This window comes from Rhea americana, unplaced genomic scaffold, assembly GCF_003343005.1.
Source record: "Rhea americana isolate MKP2758 unplaced genomic scaffold, rheAme1 scaffold_44, whole genome shotgun sequence".
NCBI lineage: Eukaryota > Metazoa > Chordata > Aves > Rheiformes > Rheidae > Rhea > Rhea americana.
The window spans coordinates 5,938,848-5,956,037 of NW_028186579.1; the positions used below are offsets into that span (position 1 = coordinate 5,938,848).

Below are 17,190 nucleotides of genomic sequence, written 5' to 3' on the forward strand. Positions count from 1 at the left end.
ACCTTATTTCCCCAGAAAGTCACATAAAATGGCCTGGCTATGGACAACAGTTTTTGCCCACTTGAATCTCCTCAACACAAGGAACCTCACAGAATTAGAAAGCTGTCTGACCTAGAAGCTTGGCCTCTATCCCCTCTAATTTTTTTTTTTTTTTTTTTTTTTTTTTTTTTNCATTTGTAGATCTTCTTGGCAAAAATGGTCCACATAAAATCATGCTGAAGAATTACTTATGAAAAGGTGTTTTAGGGATTATTTGTTGTCTTGTCTTCATAAAAAAWTAATACCACATACAACTGTTCACTTATCTGTCAGAAAATTAAATTTCAGAGGCTGACTTTACCTTATGGTGAACAGATGTGCTATCTCCCTATTTATTTATAGAGATTATTATTCTGGAGCACATACTTTAAGTAATCAGCACTTTACATATGAAAGCCACGGCAGCAAAAGCTAATGTTCTGATGCTCACAGCAGCAGTATCAACGAGTTTKCATGAGATGGTTAATATCATACCTCAAGATCTCCCACAATGATTTCCCTACTAAAATATCAAAGAATCATTAACTTCACAAGTTGAAGGGACAAAGAAATATCCTTGAATATATCACTGAAATCATGCTGCCCTGTCAAAGGGAAAAAAAAAGAAAAAAAAAAAAGTGCTGACCTACAGGATGGAATCAAATATTCAATAAGCCACAGCTGAATACACTMCTTGAACAGTTGAATACACTCAGATCTTACCTAAATTCCTTGAACAAACACAGCATACTAAACTTGACTTGACATATATTTCAGACTTATAAAACACATATATTCCAAGCAGAAGACAAATAGAACGTCTTTGTTGAGTGTTTGATACAACTTGTGCTTTGGATTGTCTGTAACCCTTGAGAAAAAGTGTTTCTTCTTTCTTCCAGAGGCAGCAGACTCAAAACTCCACCATCATCTTCTGTTATTTGTACACTTTGGTATAAGAGAAAACCTGGATGTGAAGATCAACCAGAATCACTTTTTGATTTTTATGCCTTTAGACTCYTTTTTCCCCCCCATCTTTATTGATGAAAATCTGCTCCAGTGTTCCCTGAAGACACAATATTTCATTACATTTAATTAAGTATTCATTGCAGAATTCAGAATTGCATTGCAGAACACTGGATAACTCATCTACAAAGGCATTATGAATAATCAAAGTATATGGAGGGAGGAGAAGAATGGAAGAAGGGTCAGCAGGTGATTTTTTTTTTTTAAGGAAGCATTGGTGAAAAAAAAAATCACATTTTAGAAGGTTGAAACTGATGGCGAAAATTTGTACCACATTGGAACTCCCTGTCATGCTGCACAAATCTTTACAAGCTGTCAGAGTCCTGCAAATACATAAGGAAAACTGCTGAAAAACAGATCTAACCAAAATTCTGACAATTGGGCAAAATCTGAAATGAGAGAAATAGTCTAGTCAACAAATTTTCATCTTAAATTCCCCTTTTTTATATCTATATAAATATATAGTGATATGTAGATTATATAGATATATGAAACAAAGGGACTTGCATTTAAATTATAAAGCCATACTGCACTGCTTCTGGGAAATATGAAAATCCGCATACATTTAGAGTTATTGCTGCTCTTATGTACACCTTTTCAACAGTTAATTAAACCCACTGGTTTCATAAAACTCATTTGTACCCAAGCGACTGCTTTTGGTTCTGCAATACAGATGTTCTTACTGACTTTGAATTCTGTTAGCATGGATGATACTCCATAACTGCAACAGCATTTAAATCCACAGTTGTCATTTGGTAAACTCCAAGTTGCCTCCAGATGTCAAACGTATCCCAAAGAACTTTCACCTTCTCTAAGTGCTGATTTTCCTACAAATAAATACTTACACTTACTTGTATGAATTGCATTATGCACCAAAGATTTGATAGAACACACAACCTAGGAAAACCAACCTTCACTTTCCTTCTGCAGAAGGAAGATCTGTGGGCAGATCTCCATTTTTTAAAGAGTGAAATTCAAGTAACTATTTTAAATGAATTCAATTGCCCGCAAATTGCTTTCACTAGCAACACTACACAAAATCATCTAATGATCACTGTCATTAACAAACAAAGTAGAGCAGCTTTATCTTAATAGTAAATGTAGATTTACTTTACATTTGTAAGAGTTTGCCGAAACTGATGTCCCAGGTAGGGAAGGTCCTGGACCTGTTCTAGAACTGGGACTTAACATCAAACCTATTCCGTGTCTGCTGCAATTTCCGGTGGGAGAAGCCCTGCAACCTCCCGAAGTACAGCTGCCTCTGCTGGATGCAGACATTCAGTCTAGCTTCTACTGGGGAAACTGTAGAGGTGGAAAAGARGAAGCGCACCTATACGTATTTTGAAGCAATCTCAGAGAATTTCTATATTAAGTGTCAGCATGTACAAAACCATGATTTTGATTCGTTTAATATCACAGATTCCCTGTTTGTTTTGCCTAGGAAAGCTTTCTTTAGAACRGTGCTTCAATCATGACAGTAATGCAGGTTGGAAAGCACCATCACAAAAAGAATAAGACTGCTGCTAACCAGAACCATGTTTTTAAAACGCTTGCAAGTGTATTTAAAAGGAACGCTCTAAAGAGCAGACTGCTTCAGAAGTTTACATTGGTAAAATCCCTACAGTTTAGGCTGGAAGCTAATTTCGCTTTGGTCTCGAGAAGCCAATTACGATATAAATTAACAAAAATAAGTGACAAAAGAAAGCTGTCAATAAATAGTCAGTTTTAGAAATATTTATTATAAGCAAAGTCACTGATTTTTTAAGCAAGATTTTTATACTCTGGCAATTCCCTTTTACTCCTCTTAAAAACTACACGAGCACATATACCCCCCAAAAGAATATGACAGAAACAATAAAGGCGAAATTTAATGAAGGAGTGACTGAAAAACTTAAAGCAAATTGCAATGAAATAACACTCATAATACACACTCCGGTAGATTAAAGTTCATTTGGTAAATAAACTGATGAGTTACCAGTATACTGTTAACAGATACATATACTACCTTTCTGTCAAAAATTCAGGCAAAGAAAATGCACAACTTCAGGTACAAGACCAGCTTTATCCCAAATCCTTGGAACGCACAGGCAAAACTTTACAGGAGAGTATGACAGAGTTGAAGACGTGCCCTTCGGATTTACCTTCTCTCCTTTGCCTCCTGTCAAATTCAAACTCCTGAATTTGTGTTTTCACAATTGCCATTTTATTATGTATTACCTTGTAACAAGGTAGAACCTCATAATCAGTCATGCACTCCTTCTGCCCTTCACTAATGTGAATTCAATTTCTGAAGAAACAAAAATCAGATAAGGAATGTTTTTACTTTTACATCATTCTAAGAGAGCCTTTTTTTTTCCAAGTAAGAAATTGCAGTCTACCACCTGCAGTTTCTGATCCTTTTAGTGCTCACAGTAAGAGTATAATCATCCAGAAAGTTTCAAAAGCTAAGCTACTATAAGCAAGATTTTAAAGTCAATTAGCATTGCTCTCAATACCACCTTCAGTAGCCATAAMGACCTTCAACTTCTTTAAGTAATTTTTCAATAAACTAAACAGTTATGTGATGTGAAATGCAGTGAATAGGTGATAGGAAAAACACAAGGACTAGGAGTGTTATACAGTTTCCCATTCAACAAACTAACTAAACACATTATTAAAAAGGAGTCCAGACTGTATACCCTCTCTTTTCACATTTCCTTTAAAAAGTTTTTCCTAATTTCATATTTTTAGAACTTTGTGGCCAGGTACCTCTAAATATTTGATTTCCTAATCTTAAACTCTTAGAAGCAAGAAATATATAGTAATACACCAAACAGCAATTTAGTAATTCAGTTCTTTGTATATGAAAGTTAGAGTAAGCAAGGATCACTCCTGAAAAGACATTTTGAAACTCGTAACTCTCTAGCTTTCAACAGCACATACATTCAATGGAATTATTTCAGAGGGCATCTAAAAGAGGTARTATTAATATAAAACACTACAGAACTGTAAAAATCTAAAGTCTATGAGAAGAAGATATTCTAATAAAAATATATGTAGTTCTCTATTTTTTAACATTATTTACAACCCACTACAATATTAAAGATGCATAATAGACTGAAAAGACAGGAAAATCCTCATCATATATAAAACCCACAAATTAGGAGCACTTCCCATTCCCAAAGGGCAGTCAGTTGTACTGTGGGAAGAAGAGACAAGAGTCAAAACCTCTTTGGCACCTTTCACTGCAAGTTAGCAACTCACTGAATTTCAGGAAGTTCTAATGCTGAACACAGCTCACACTTCCAGGCTGTTTTCAGACCAGCCATTCCCCTCTGTTGAGTTTTAAAATGTTTCTTTACAACTCAGTGTCATTTATAGTCACTTGCCCAGAGGTTGTATTATTTAACTTAAATTATAGGTCAGTATGTGCTTATCCTAACCGCATTAAAAAAAAGAAAAAAAAAATGATTTCATTTGATAAGATGTGGTGACATGAACTAATAGCTTGCTCCTGCCAAAGAGGAAAATGTAACTTCCTCTCCACTTTGCGTGCTATGACTTTTACCTACCTACTACCATAGCCTCGGTGAACTGCTTCAGCTCCCTAACATGGCAGAAAAATAACCCCAGTTCCCTTGGAAGCTGGATTCTTTTTATCACATCAGTGAATCAAGATGATTTACAGAAGGGTTTGATGAGCGCTACAAACTCAAAACAGACAGGGTGAGACCACAATGCCACGAGCAGTGCAGCAGGAGAAGCAAGAGAGACCTGCCCTTATCGCAAAGGCAACAGTTCATTCTGCAGCCGCCCACGAGAACGAGTAGACTCTCCTGCAGGAAACGCAAGGATGGGACTACTCAAGTGTAGAGTCACCTCTGGATCGCAGTGGAAAATGGGAGCCCAGTTTATGCAAAGTTCCTATAATCTTTCCTCCTAGATCCATCCCAAATCCCTTGACCTGTCTTTATACCACTTCAAACACTTCATCTAAACCTTCCACTTCTCATCTCTCTCACTCATCTAATAAAACCAAATTTTGCCTCTGCCCCTGTGAAACACTCGAGCAAGAACATGGTTGACTTGGTTATGCAACAGTTTCAATCATCAATAGCCAAATGGAAGATACTAAACCACTGGAAATCTTCAGCGAAGTGATTCCTTTTAAGCATTTTCATTGGTTGTAAATGGTTTGCCACTGACCTGCGAAGTCCTGACTTTTATAGCATTTTTAATTAGGTTTTATGACTAAGATCCATAGTAATCTGAAAAACAGGACAGACAGCAGTCTACAAAAAGTTCTTAACATAAAAGCATTGTTATTACAGAATATAACATATTCTATTTTCCTGCCCCAAAGAAAATAATCAATGGCAGATGTGCACAACAAACTGTAAAGCAATTTTTATTCGGGAGATTAAAACAAAAATTATAAAAGATGAAAAGGTAGGAAAGAGATATGTGAAATTACACCCATTATGAAAGGCTATAGGAAACCAAAATTATAAATATGAATGATCTGAGTGAGTTTTTCAGTTGAACAAAAATTGACCAGAGTAAAGCAACAGGTAYTCTGTCAGGTTTTAGGTTTAAAAATATTTTAGTGACACATGGGAATCAAGTAYATTTTCCTAAAAATAGTAATTTTAGACACAGAGTTTTTTTGTTTGTTTGTTTGCATTTTCACCATAATGGAATTTTGCAGTTTCTTTTAATTAATTCTATTTCATTGTGATTCTTTTAATCTTACAATAATTGAAAAATGTCCAAACCTAATAGTCTTGATTTTGTTCATTCAATTATTTACTGCAGAGTACAAATTAAAAAAAAAACTGACTGGCTTGCGTCAGACACATCATTTCTCTTCTCTAAGGCAGGACAAAAGAAACATGCTCCCTTTTACCTGCTACTTTTTCTTTACTATGGATTATYTAGGATGTTTACTTTTACCTCAAAAACGGAATTCAGTGTCTTCAATAAAAAATATTAATTTCAGGAGCAAAAGAAACTATTCTAAGTCTAGCTGTATTTTTTTCATATGTATTTTGCCAGTTAGACAATTGTTGCCTCAAGGCATACCTCACTGTGCAATGCACTGCCAAGTAAGTTGCCCAAGCTAAATATCTCAAGAAACAGAGTAAAATAGCTCAGGCATACCATTGCATAGATGTGGCTATTCTATTTCCAGTAGAACTTGAGCTATTATACTTAGACTGTATAATTCAGTGCTGGACAGAGATACTGAGCTGTCAGAGAAGTTCATTTCACCATCAGTCAGAGAAAGAACAGCATAGCTGATGGTTCAAGAAAATCCAGGACATTGATAAGAGAGTATTTAAAAAGGCAGCAGTACAGAGACTTCAACCTACATGTCAGCCAAAGAGACTGCAGTGACAACGAAACTTCCCTTTGAAAATTCCTGTGCAAATCTGCACAACAACCAACACATTGTAAGAAAAGGCTTGTACAGATACTGATTTTCCACAGTTAGAGAACGGCTGTGTAATTAGAAAATAGCATACAGATTCTGTTTTCAAAAATAAATGACTCGCTTCCTTTATTATCGCTAATTCACAAAAATAGACTACAGAACTACTCCCATTGATTTCTGCTGGCTGTAATGTAAATGTGGCAGAATGAGATCTTCAACAGTATTGTATGCCAGTCTGTCAGGATCAAGTCTCTGATGACCTCCTATGCTTTTAAAATTCCTAAACTCATCAACAAATGATTGCAGCAAGCAGGCTAAAACCTAGAAGTCATGATCTTTCGTTTCAGTTTCATTACAAATGTACCCTGGCTTTGTAATGTTATGCCATGTACACGTGGGAGAGAAAGCCAGACATACATGAATCGTAACTGGGAATGTAAAGCTGGAAGAATTTACCTACCAGCTGTCCAGTAATATATTYTTCTCTACTAGCAAAACAAAAGAATTTTAAAAGCCAGTTGTTGTTCTTAGTTTCTGGTCAAATATATCATGCATCCAAGATCCACGTTAAGCTAGAATCTGCCCAGTTTAGTTTTTTTAAAAAAGCTGCATCTGTATGGTGTGAAGGCTTGAGAGAAGGGGAAGTTTTGGAACAGACTCCCAATTATTAGATTTTTGATGTTCTCCTCATAGCTACTTTTACAACAAAAAAGGAAGTCTCATTATGAGTTTTTTGGTTTTTGTTTTTTTTTCCTGCTGCAGTGATGCATAATGCTGGGAATTAAGCAAGATACTTATCATAACAGCAGAAAGCCCTGGACAGAAATCTGTAACGTATTAACGTAAGTTGTGGCTTTCAAGAAGTGTGCAATGAGTTAACAAGRTACAGATAGCCAAAATATACATTTAAATAACTTGCTACAGTATTTCTTTCCAACTATATTTGGCAGGTAAATTAATACCACATCATGTCAAGCTCTCTTTACACAAATTAGAAAAGAAACAATTGGCACTTGTACCAAATAGTTTCTTCATTTTTATCAAAGCACAAAACTGATAGCAACTACATTCTATTTTTGCAAGATCAGACAAGAGGAAGTCACTCACTGTCCCAACCCAAAAATATCAGCAGAGACATATTGGTCAGTATTTAATCTGAAAGTATGTAGTCTTTCAAGCCACAGCCAAAATTTAGCAAAATTAACTAATGCTACCTTCACTTTTTAAAATCATTTGTTTACTCTCAGCACTTGAAACTGACAAGTAAGCACTTATTTCTTTCAAAAACTTCAAGCATCTTGTATAAAAATAGCATAAAAATGCCAAATTTTTTTGGAGGATATTTGCAAAACAGTTACCACATACATGCACTACACTGAAAATTAAATCTTTATCAGATATTTTCCCTTTGTTTTTCCAACAATCAGAAACAAAAACACAAGAGAGTCTAAACATAAAGACAGTCCATCTTCCTGGGACAGCAAAAAAGGTGCTGTTCCAAGTGCTATTCCACAGTGAAAATTGTCTCACACCGTCCCCATCAGAGCTTCAACCTCTTTAGCCTGCTAAATTTTGCTCAAGGGTGATRAACACCTCATTGCTTGTAGTAAGATTTCTTGTAGTAAAGAAATACATCTATTACTAGAAGCTAGAAGGAAACAACCTACTCTATGCAAAATAAGTAATAGTTTATAACTTATCCAATAGTGTAGTAAGACTCAAGAGACCATAACTTTCCTGGAAGCCACCACACCCTTTCAAGTATACATTTCACTCAAAACACAATTATTTTAAAAAACAGCTTTTCATAATCGCAATTGCATTCAGAAGAGTCAGGCTGGTTAAACTTCATACTCACTTGCACAAAATGCATGTTAAAAAAATCTACCTATAGATACAGATGGAATGCAAATTTTCTTAAGTAACTTAAGTAGAAAAATTCAGTTTAAACTGCTTAAAGGAAAAAGATCAAAGTGAAACTTCTGAATACTAACTGCACTACTGTAAGAGTATTTCACTGTAAAAAACAACTATTTCAAGAAATACTAATGTAAAATGCCTACTTACATTAAAAAGGGAAATGCTCAGATGAAAGGGAAATATCATATATACTATATACTGTTATCAACTTCTTGATAATACAAAAACTAAAACATGACTGCTTATGAGGAAGCAGGGTAGTAAAGTTATAAACATCTTAYTACAACTCGATAGTGAATTTGTAAGTTAAAAATCTGCTCCAGACAGTCTACACTCTCTTGATCACTCTTTGTATAGGTTTCTTTCAGGAAAAAAAGTAATTGTAATATAGTTCAGTATCAAATAGAGAGCTTGAAATAACAGAGAAACGGACAGGTGCAAAGCATAAAATAGCTGCATTTACAAATCAATTGCATAAGATTCCGTAATTAATCTCAATATAAATATAGAATAAGTACATATAACTAAACAAGTATGAAAGTTGCAACTTTGCTGTATTCACTCCTTAAGTGGATAACGTGAAAGTACAGAATTTTATATCACTGTATTCTTTTTGAAAATCTGCCTGCTGCATCACATCAGACTACTTTTAAAAATAAAATAATGTTCACTGAGTAAGAAGAGGCCTGCAACATAACTTGATGCTCAAGCATGGACTTTGAGGGACAGCTGAAGGGACAGCTCAAAGGCAACAACCACCAGACACACAACTTTTGAACCATTGTCACAAGCCACAGAAAAAGCAGCAACCTCTTAAATAACTGAATTCTACATTATACGTTAATTAAATACCTTCATACGGAACATTGTCTTCTATTTCTAAATTAATCTACTTAAACAATTTTCCCTATTCAATATCTTTCCCATGATTGTATGTGTAAATGCTAAGAAAAATACCTTTGTCGTAATTCAGATGGCTATGAGCAGATTTTAATATCTAATTAAGATGGGTCATTATTTCAAAGAGACACCACTTGAGATAAACTGAGTGACAGCGTATGACATTGACTCAAYTGACAGCACTATTTTCTTGGGGTCTGGAACAAAGTAGTATCCTATGCAACAGTTAAATGCTTTGATCCATTCGGACATCTCAAAGAACGCCTTTYATTAATGCAACAGAGTTGCCTTCCAAGGTTTTCTTATCACCAGAATCAGTGCTGCTAGCAGTGCTACATTTCAGAGGCGATCTAACACCAAGGTTCTATTTTTGTTCCCTGTGGAGTCCACAGCCCTTTTTAACAAGAAAAAAGATAATGGCTTTCCAAACTTGATAAAATTCTACTTTGGGTAACTATGTACCACCTAACTTTTGTTTACTATTTCTATTGAAAAGTTTCCCTTTTTCTTGCCATGCCATACAGGCGAGCACAATTAAGGAGTACTCACATTTCTTTCTTAGGCACTCTGCATTAGTAGCGGCCACATAATTCCTACGAGTAAGACTTGATCTTGAAGGCCCTACCAATGGATGTATATGTAGGTAAGCATCTGATGAGACTGCCTAAAAAATTTGTAAAACGCACTGACATTATAGAACTGTAACATACTATTATAAAATATTTATATATCCAAGCACTGCAGAACAATAAGAATTTTTCCTCACCATGACATTTCCCTCCCATCTTTCCAAGCAGTGTAGATTAATATATCACCATACTTCATAGCTTTGATCAAACATAAGTTCTTTAATACAGTTCATAAGACACAACAAAACTAAGTAGTCAGTAAATGAAAACAAGTGCAAAATACATTCCTTACTGAAAACATCAGACATATTGATTGACTTTTCAAACAATATCAAGACTTAAAATATATCTAAAATACATGATTGCCATTTACAAATCAAAATCAATTAACATAAGCTATAAACCTGGAATTTGAACTTGCAAAAGTGAAACAAAAGGGAAATTCCTTCCATTTTCGTTTTGGAATGACAAAAGCAAAGCTCCAAATAGGGAATACCTTGGAGATGCTACAATATTCAAAATACTACCATCAATCCTTACTAACCACAGCTCCAGTTTCTAAAACCTAAAAAACAAGAACTGATGGACAAAAAAAAATGCAGTCTGTTTTTTTATTTTATGGACACTGTAAAGCACCAATTTACCAGGGCAAGTTGAGTACTACGTTAACGTCTATTCTTCTATCAGAGTTAACAGTGTGGTACATGATGCTGGAGCAGACATGCAGCTGCTCCCCTTGACTCTCATCAGTGTGAACACATTCAGAAGCCTCTAGAAGTTTTCATTTTCACAGTTCATACATACTGAGATGATTACCATAAGGACTTTAACTTCTTAAAAGTTATAGTAGAATTGTACTTTTTTTTAATTCTTAAAARTTCTTCCACATAAAACATTTAGAATTGTTTAAATCATAAAATATTTGCATGATCCGTAATAAATTTAAGCTAGCCTAAGGTGAGCTTGTGTTTACAGCCCCTTTCATAAGTGAATAAATGTACATTCACTGTTTAAAACTAAAGTTTATAAAATGGCAGTATTTACAAATGGTGATAATCATTTCATTGAGACCCCAGAAATTGCTTTTTAGTTACTTTCAGTCATATAATACTTTCAATGCCTCTTCCTCATCTTCAAGTTCCACTTTTTATATTTAAAGCCTGATTCAGTACCAATGTAACTGAAGAGAGTTTTACAGTTAACTTCCTAGGCCTCATTCTCGTTATTTTGCCTTAACTGCTCTCCCTTTTTTCCTTCGTTTATTCCCAACATCTCTGTTCCTRTATTTCTATTTGTTCACACTGCTATCACCTACATTAGGCTCTGCCTCCTATTTCTTCTCCATTAGGATTTCTTTTTCACAAAAACTTAAAGAAATTGAGACTGTAAAAGGGTTTGAATATTTGCATGGTGTGAGGACAGAAGAATAGAGCAGATCAATGGTGAGTTCTGTGGGGTTTTTTTTGTTTTTTGTTTTTTTGATTCTTGAAGCCCTACAAGTTTTTCTTCAGAGACAGTACCCACTAGCATTAAAAAGTATGGTGGATTGAGGGTTTCTTCTTGCTAATCACCTCTTGTGAGCCTCTCAGAAACAGTTTACAGAGCCCTAGAAGTCCTGCCTCACAAGATAAAGACCACAGAATTAGATTGTGAGTTACGGAAGAAAATTCTCTATAATTCTGTGATGTAACCATATTATGCTCTGTAAGTAATTTTATACTGTTTATCTGCTAAGATACATCATAAAGTAGTAATTTGTAAAGAATTTAATCATTTTGTATTTCCACAGTGACATGTAAATTCACAATATTCTCTCATAAACTGATATATTTATAACAAATAAATATAACAAAAACCTTTCCTGCAAATATAACAAAAACTCTTCTATGCATGAGATTTCAAATTTCAAAGAAATGTCAAAGAATTATTTGCTTATAGATCTCGTTTTAAAATAATATTTTCAAGAAACTTATTTTTAAGAAAAAAACCTAAGAGCCGTTAAGAAATAATTCTCAAATAAATGCAGAAACTTCATCATACCAACTCCAAACAACCTCAACCCATAAACAAGCCTGAACATAAAAAAGAGGCACATACCAAAGCATTTGTGTGTTCCAGAACAACATAAAAATTAAACATTGCTAGCACTTGCATGTAACGGAATCTATTCCTTTAAACACGATATGGGACAAGCGCCCTCAGGGGCTGTACTTCGCRTTCTAGACTCCAAGTTCAATACAGTTACTGAAGAATTTGAACCACTGGGTTGAGGGAGCAGTCGGCGTGTTCGTTTTTAAGTTAACCTCTTAGCAAACATTCAGGTTTTATCAAAGTAAACTTGAGGTTTTTCAGTAAGATCACTGGACAGAAACTTTACACCTTTTAAAAARAGTATCTCTGAAAACAGTCAGCCAGAAAACACTGTTTTAAACTATTTTAATCTATTTTTTTAAAAGCGGACACCATAAGGAAGTCAGTGGGCACAGAAMAGAATCTTTTCTACCACCTGATCAGTTGATGCCTTCATTACTGAACTACAGCTGTGTTTTCTTTCTCCCTTTTGCATTCTTCTTCCAAAGACGCAATAGGAGAGATGTAGGATAGCTCCCATCTCAGCCTTCCTAGGAGACTAATTCAAGAGAAAACAAGGTCTAGCATGAATGGAGGGTTTCTGCTGCATAACTGCTCAGCCTGTGTCACATAATTTCCAGGCCTAAATGCCAAATCAGATAGAACTAATAACAAGGTTATAGCTCCTTAGACCTCCCAGTAAATTTGCACTCAGTCACAGCACCTTACAGGTGATGAGAGGAGGGAATGATTTTTTTCAAACTAACTATAGCATATATTTCAGATCTCCTTTCTGAAAAGGCAGCATAACTGTCAAAAAACCCAACCTCCAAACTGTCCCTGAAACCTTAATAAAACAGCCTACAAAAGCACATTAAACAAAGTTTTCAGTACTGTTTTCAATCAAAGTTTAAACAATAGTCATGTCTGGTGGTGCTCAAGAAATTGAAGCTTGGCTGCGGTCTACGACACAAAAATATTGAGTCCTACTGGATTAGGTTATCATTCAAAAATGAGCACCATAAAACTAGAGTAAAAACCAAAAGAATAGTAAGTAGTAGTTTGTACCAAAATGATGATTTGGACACCTAGATCCAAAATAATATCAAGCTTTGAATTCCATTCTCAAATAAGTACCTAAATCATGGATATGATCAGATACTCATTTCTAGAAGAAAATGGAATTTCTGACACCTCCCACGTTTGATTTTTTTTTTTTTTTTTTTTTTTATCAGCCACCTTGGGAGTCTCCGTCTCTTTGCACAACAGCTAAAATGACTCTATTTCTAGCACTTCACTTCTGCCATGTATTATTCATGGCAGTTACACATCGGAGTCCCTTTGTACACGTGCATCTCAAACTTTACTTCTCCTCTGAAAATCACTAGGTATCCTTCTAGATTTAGAAATAAAAAGAGTAACCTAGCTTATTTCAAACACTTGGCCCCACAGCCAGTTGATGGGGCTGATCTTGAGGGAGGTCAGATAAATGAAAACTTAATTTTGTCTTATTTAGCGTATTCATGACTACAGGTAATATCATACAAATTTATCTTGAAGTATGTAATTTACAGAAAAGATCAAGTAAGCAAGTGATAAACAGGAAAGAGTATTCATAACTCTAGCTTACTGCTGAAAAACAGCACTATCAAGTGGCAGTGATGAAAGTGTTCTAACAAGATTATTATTGCCAACAATGTGACAAATTAAATCCCCCAAACTAGAAAATGGTAATAAAGCAAAAAAACAATCTAGCTAGTATGTCAGCTCCAGATATACTGGAAACATTTAAAAACATACTGATGTAGTAAAATCCAGTCCTGTAAAAATATCTGAACTGTTGCTTGGGTATTGGGTTTTCTTTTTTGATAAGGAACTCAAACACTTACCCAGACTTCAAGTCTGTAATCCGTAAACAGTTAGTAGCATCCAGTCCTACTTTTCCATTTCTGACCACACTGGAAATAAAAGGCGAGAGTGCTGGCGAAATTCTTTTCAAGGCAACTTCAGGTGACATTTTAGTATGTTCCTCTTTCCTGTTGTCTTGAGCTGTACAGAAGGGGTAAGGGGAAAAGAAATCCTACTTATTTGATGTAAATTCACATGTACTGTGTCGATATCAAAGGAAAAAAGCTATGGATTCAAATGAGCAGGAACATAAAGCAACTGAAGTGTGAACAGGAAAAATGAATACAGTAATTTTATCCTCCTACCTTAGCAACAGGCATGGATGCCTGTTTATTCAATCTCAACATAAAACTAGACCCACTTCCTAGGCTCCTGTAATTAAGATCCTACCCCTACCAAGAAGTCGTCATAAGGAGGCCATCCTGACCCTTCACAGCCCCGCCACTGGGAGCCCTTCCATGCACAGTCTGCGACTGACAACCCACACTGGGCTGTTGTTCTGCTCCCTCTACATCCACGGGACTTTCGCTATCACTTGCRGTGGGACTAGGATTTTATTCTCTCCACATTTTCACTTGTAATTTCTAATACAACTATCGTTAGCATAACCATAATCGTTATTATCTTTACATTACTCCATTAAGCAGCTATATATAGCATTTTAGATTTCCATTTAAAGGCTAACACACTGCTTTTCTTTCAAAGGTATCACTGTACCGTTTGAAAGGCACCATCATTCATGAAACACAGAGCAGGACATACACAGATTTTAAGTACGATGTTTTTAAAAGTGCTTGCAATTGTGTCACCCTATACTAAATCAATTAAGCCATTAAGTCAGCACACTTTAAGAATCTGTTCTATTTAGTTGAAATGCAGAAACTGAACATGCACATATTCTAGCCCATTACAACACAAAAAGACTAGAGAATGTGGACAAACACAGTCTGCCAGAAGAAGAGAAAGTAAGGAAAGGAACAACTTATTACAATGCTAACAATATATTTCATCATACTCTTAGGCACTTAATGTAATCTGAAAATTAAACTTTGGAGTTCTAGAAAAATATAGCCATAGATGTCTCAAGGTAATGCAAATATGCCACTGAAAAGTTAGGTGGAAGAGCCCATACTTTAAACCTGATCATTAAAAGATACTTTAAAAAACCACCAATTAATACAGCATTCTCTTACAGAATTATTCTGGGTAAGACTTCACAATGACTTCATTGTTCATTTACATTCACAAATAATATGGATTGCTGTATTAATAAGTGTTTTATAAGGAGCATGAACAACTCACTGCAACAGTTGCAACTCACAATTTCATAATCCAAATCTTTTGTTGTTGTTTCTAACACTTAGTTACAAAAACTAGCTGGTAATTAATGAATTTCCTACAAACTGATAATTCTCTAATTGATAGAAACATGAAACATTTGATTTAGATATACTGTTCTTAAGAAATTCATTCACACTGAAGTACTGTGAACGAATCCTTCAGAAAGAGGAATTATCCTAGTTATTCTGAATGTACTTGAATAAGGTAAAAGCACTCTAAGAAAAAGGAAAATACTAGTAAAGGAAGATTTCCTACATACAATAATTAATATGCTGACTCTTACATTTTACCGCAGCTAAAGAAGCACATGAAACATCTCTGTGCATATACACGTGTGCGTGTGTGTGTATATAYATTTTATATATATATATATAYATATGATTTTTTTCTTCATATTGGCAGATTTATCATAACTGTCAATGGCTAACAACTTAAGTTTGCTTAGTAAACACCAGCAGCAACTTATGATGCTACCTTCTGTTTGTGACTTCTTTTCTCCCCAAAACTACTGCCTATTCACCTTTATTCTTCCCCAGAGGAACTGACAGAAGAGAACACAAGCCTATACTTGTCCTATTTTAATACAAAGTCCAGTGGCTTAGCTTGAACTGCTAATAAAAATGAGTTTAAGCTAAACTGATAGATTTTGCTCTAGAGTGGCTGCAACTGGGCACATATTTCATTCTGCCAGCTCTCTCTCAGAAACTTCAGGCAGAGCAGCAGGTTGGACAGTTGAAGGTAAGCACTTCTTAAACCACAGCTACATGAAATCATGCTGAAAGACAAGTTCTCTCTAGCATTTTGAAGGTRTACATGAATATCTCAAAATAAGTTTTGATAATATGACACATTTTGGGGGATGATAAATAGTATGAGGGCAAAACTTTGAGACATAGACGATATATTTGGCAACCAAAGCTGAATACAGACAGACACAATCGACTATAGGATGGCATTCTTTATCTTCACACTAATAAAACACAAAGATATTGTCAAAACAAGGTGTAAGTAACTCCTAAGCATTTTCTTTTATTTCTTGCATCATTTCTTTCAGATCCGCAATACCTTGACAAAACAAGCCAATTACCACACAAGGGGTCACTATCAACCAGACTCACTGGTTTATTTTGTAAACAAAAGGATTTACAAACTATAAAACAATTAGTATCATTCCCCTAAGTTTTAGTTCTCACGCATAGAAATTTTTTCCCACTTTAATCTTCCTGCAATACTGGAAACTGACTGCAAACATACTGAGTTGACCCAATGAAATAGAAAGTGAAATTCACCGTAGAGTTTCCCTCCCAAAATATTTGGGAGAACAAATAGATTAATCYTTTCAGATCTAGAAGCCTATCATAACTCTTTTAGACAGATTTATCATATGCTTTAAGTCTTCACAGTAATCATAAACCTGAGGGACTGCTTCAGGCACCCTCCAGGAAGACGCAAGACACTTTGTTCCCCCAGCACTGGGTAATAAACGTATGGGTACTGCATAAATTAAGCTATACGAAAGTAAGATGAATATTCTGACGGACAGGAGGCAAAAGGGATTACTCTGAAATGCGAGTGAAGCTGTTCTAGCTAACCTTGTCATTTCCCTCCTTGCAATGTTTTTGTGCTTTTCACTTTGAGGGTCACAGTAACACATTTTTGGGCCAAAGGGCAAAAGGCGGGGGGGACACAGTAGTAGTTCGGGATTGCTACCATGCCTTCCCACGTCCTGCCACGACCCCAAACGCSAACTACAGCGCAGATGAACGGGGAGCCGCAAGGGCTCGCAAACGCCCTCGGCGGTAACGAGGGCTACGCCGACCCGCGGCGGCAACACTCCCTCCTGCCCCGCTGCGGCTACCGGCTCTGAGCGCTGCCCCGCGGGGCAGGACGGGCCGCCCCCCCCGAGGCCGGGCCCGGGGCTGGGCCGCCCCGCGGAGGCAGGCCCAGGCCCGGGCCCGCCAGCACGCC

General features: G+C 35.9%; 1 protein-coding gene across 1 annotated transcript in view; it reads right to left on the minus strand.

Moving 5' to 3' along the window:
* BABAM2 (BRISC and BRCA1 A complex member 2) overlaps nt 1-14,047 on the minus strand; it is a 174,038-nt gene extending 159,991 nt beyond the window's left edge. The window contains exon 1 of the mRNA XM_085315893.1: nt 13,863-14,047. Within this exon, the coding sequence (XP_085172019.1) occupies nt 13,863-13,990 (128 nt within the window). The 5' untranslated portion in view covers nt 13,991-14,047. The remainder of the gene's footprint in view (nt 1-13,862) is intronic.
* Nucleotides 14,048-17,190: the final 3,143 nt, after the last annotated feature.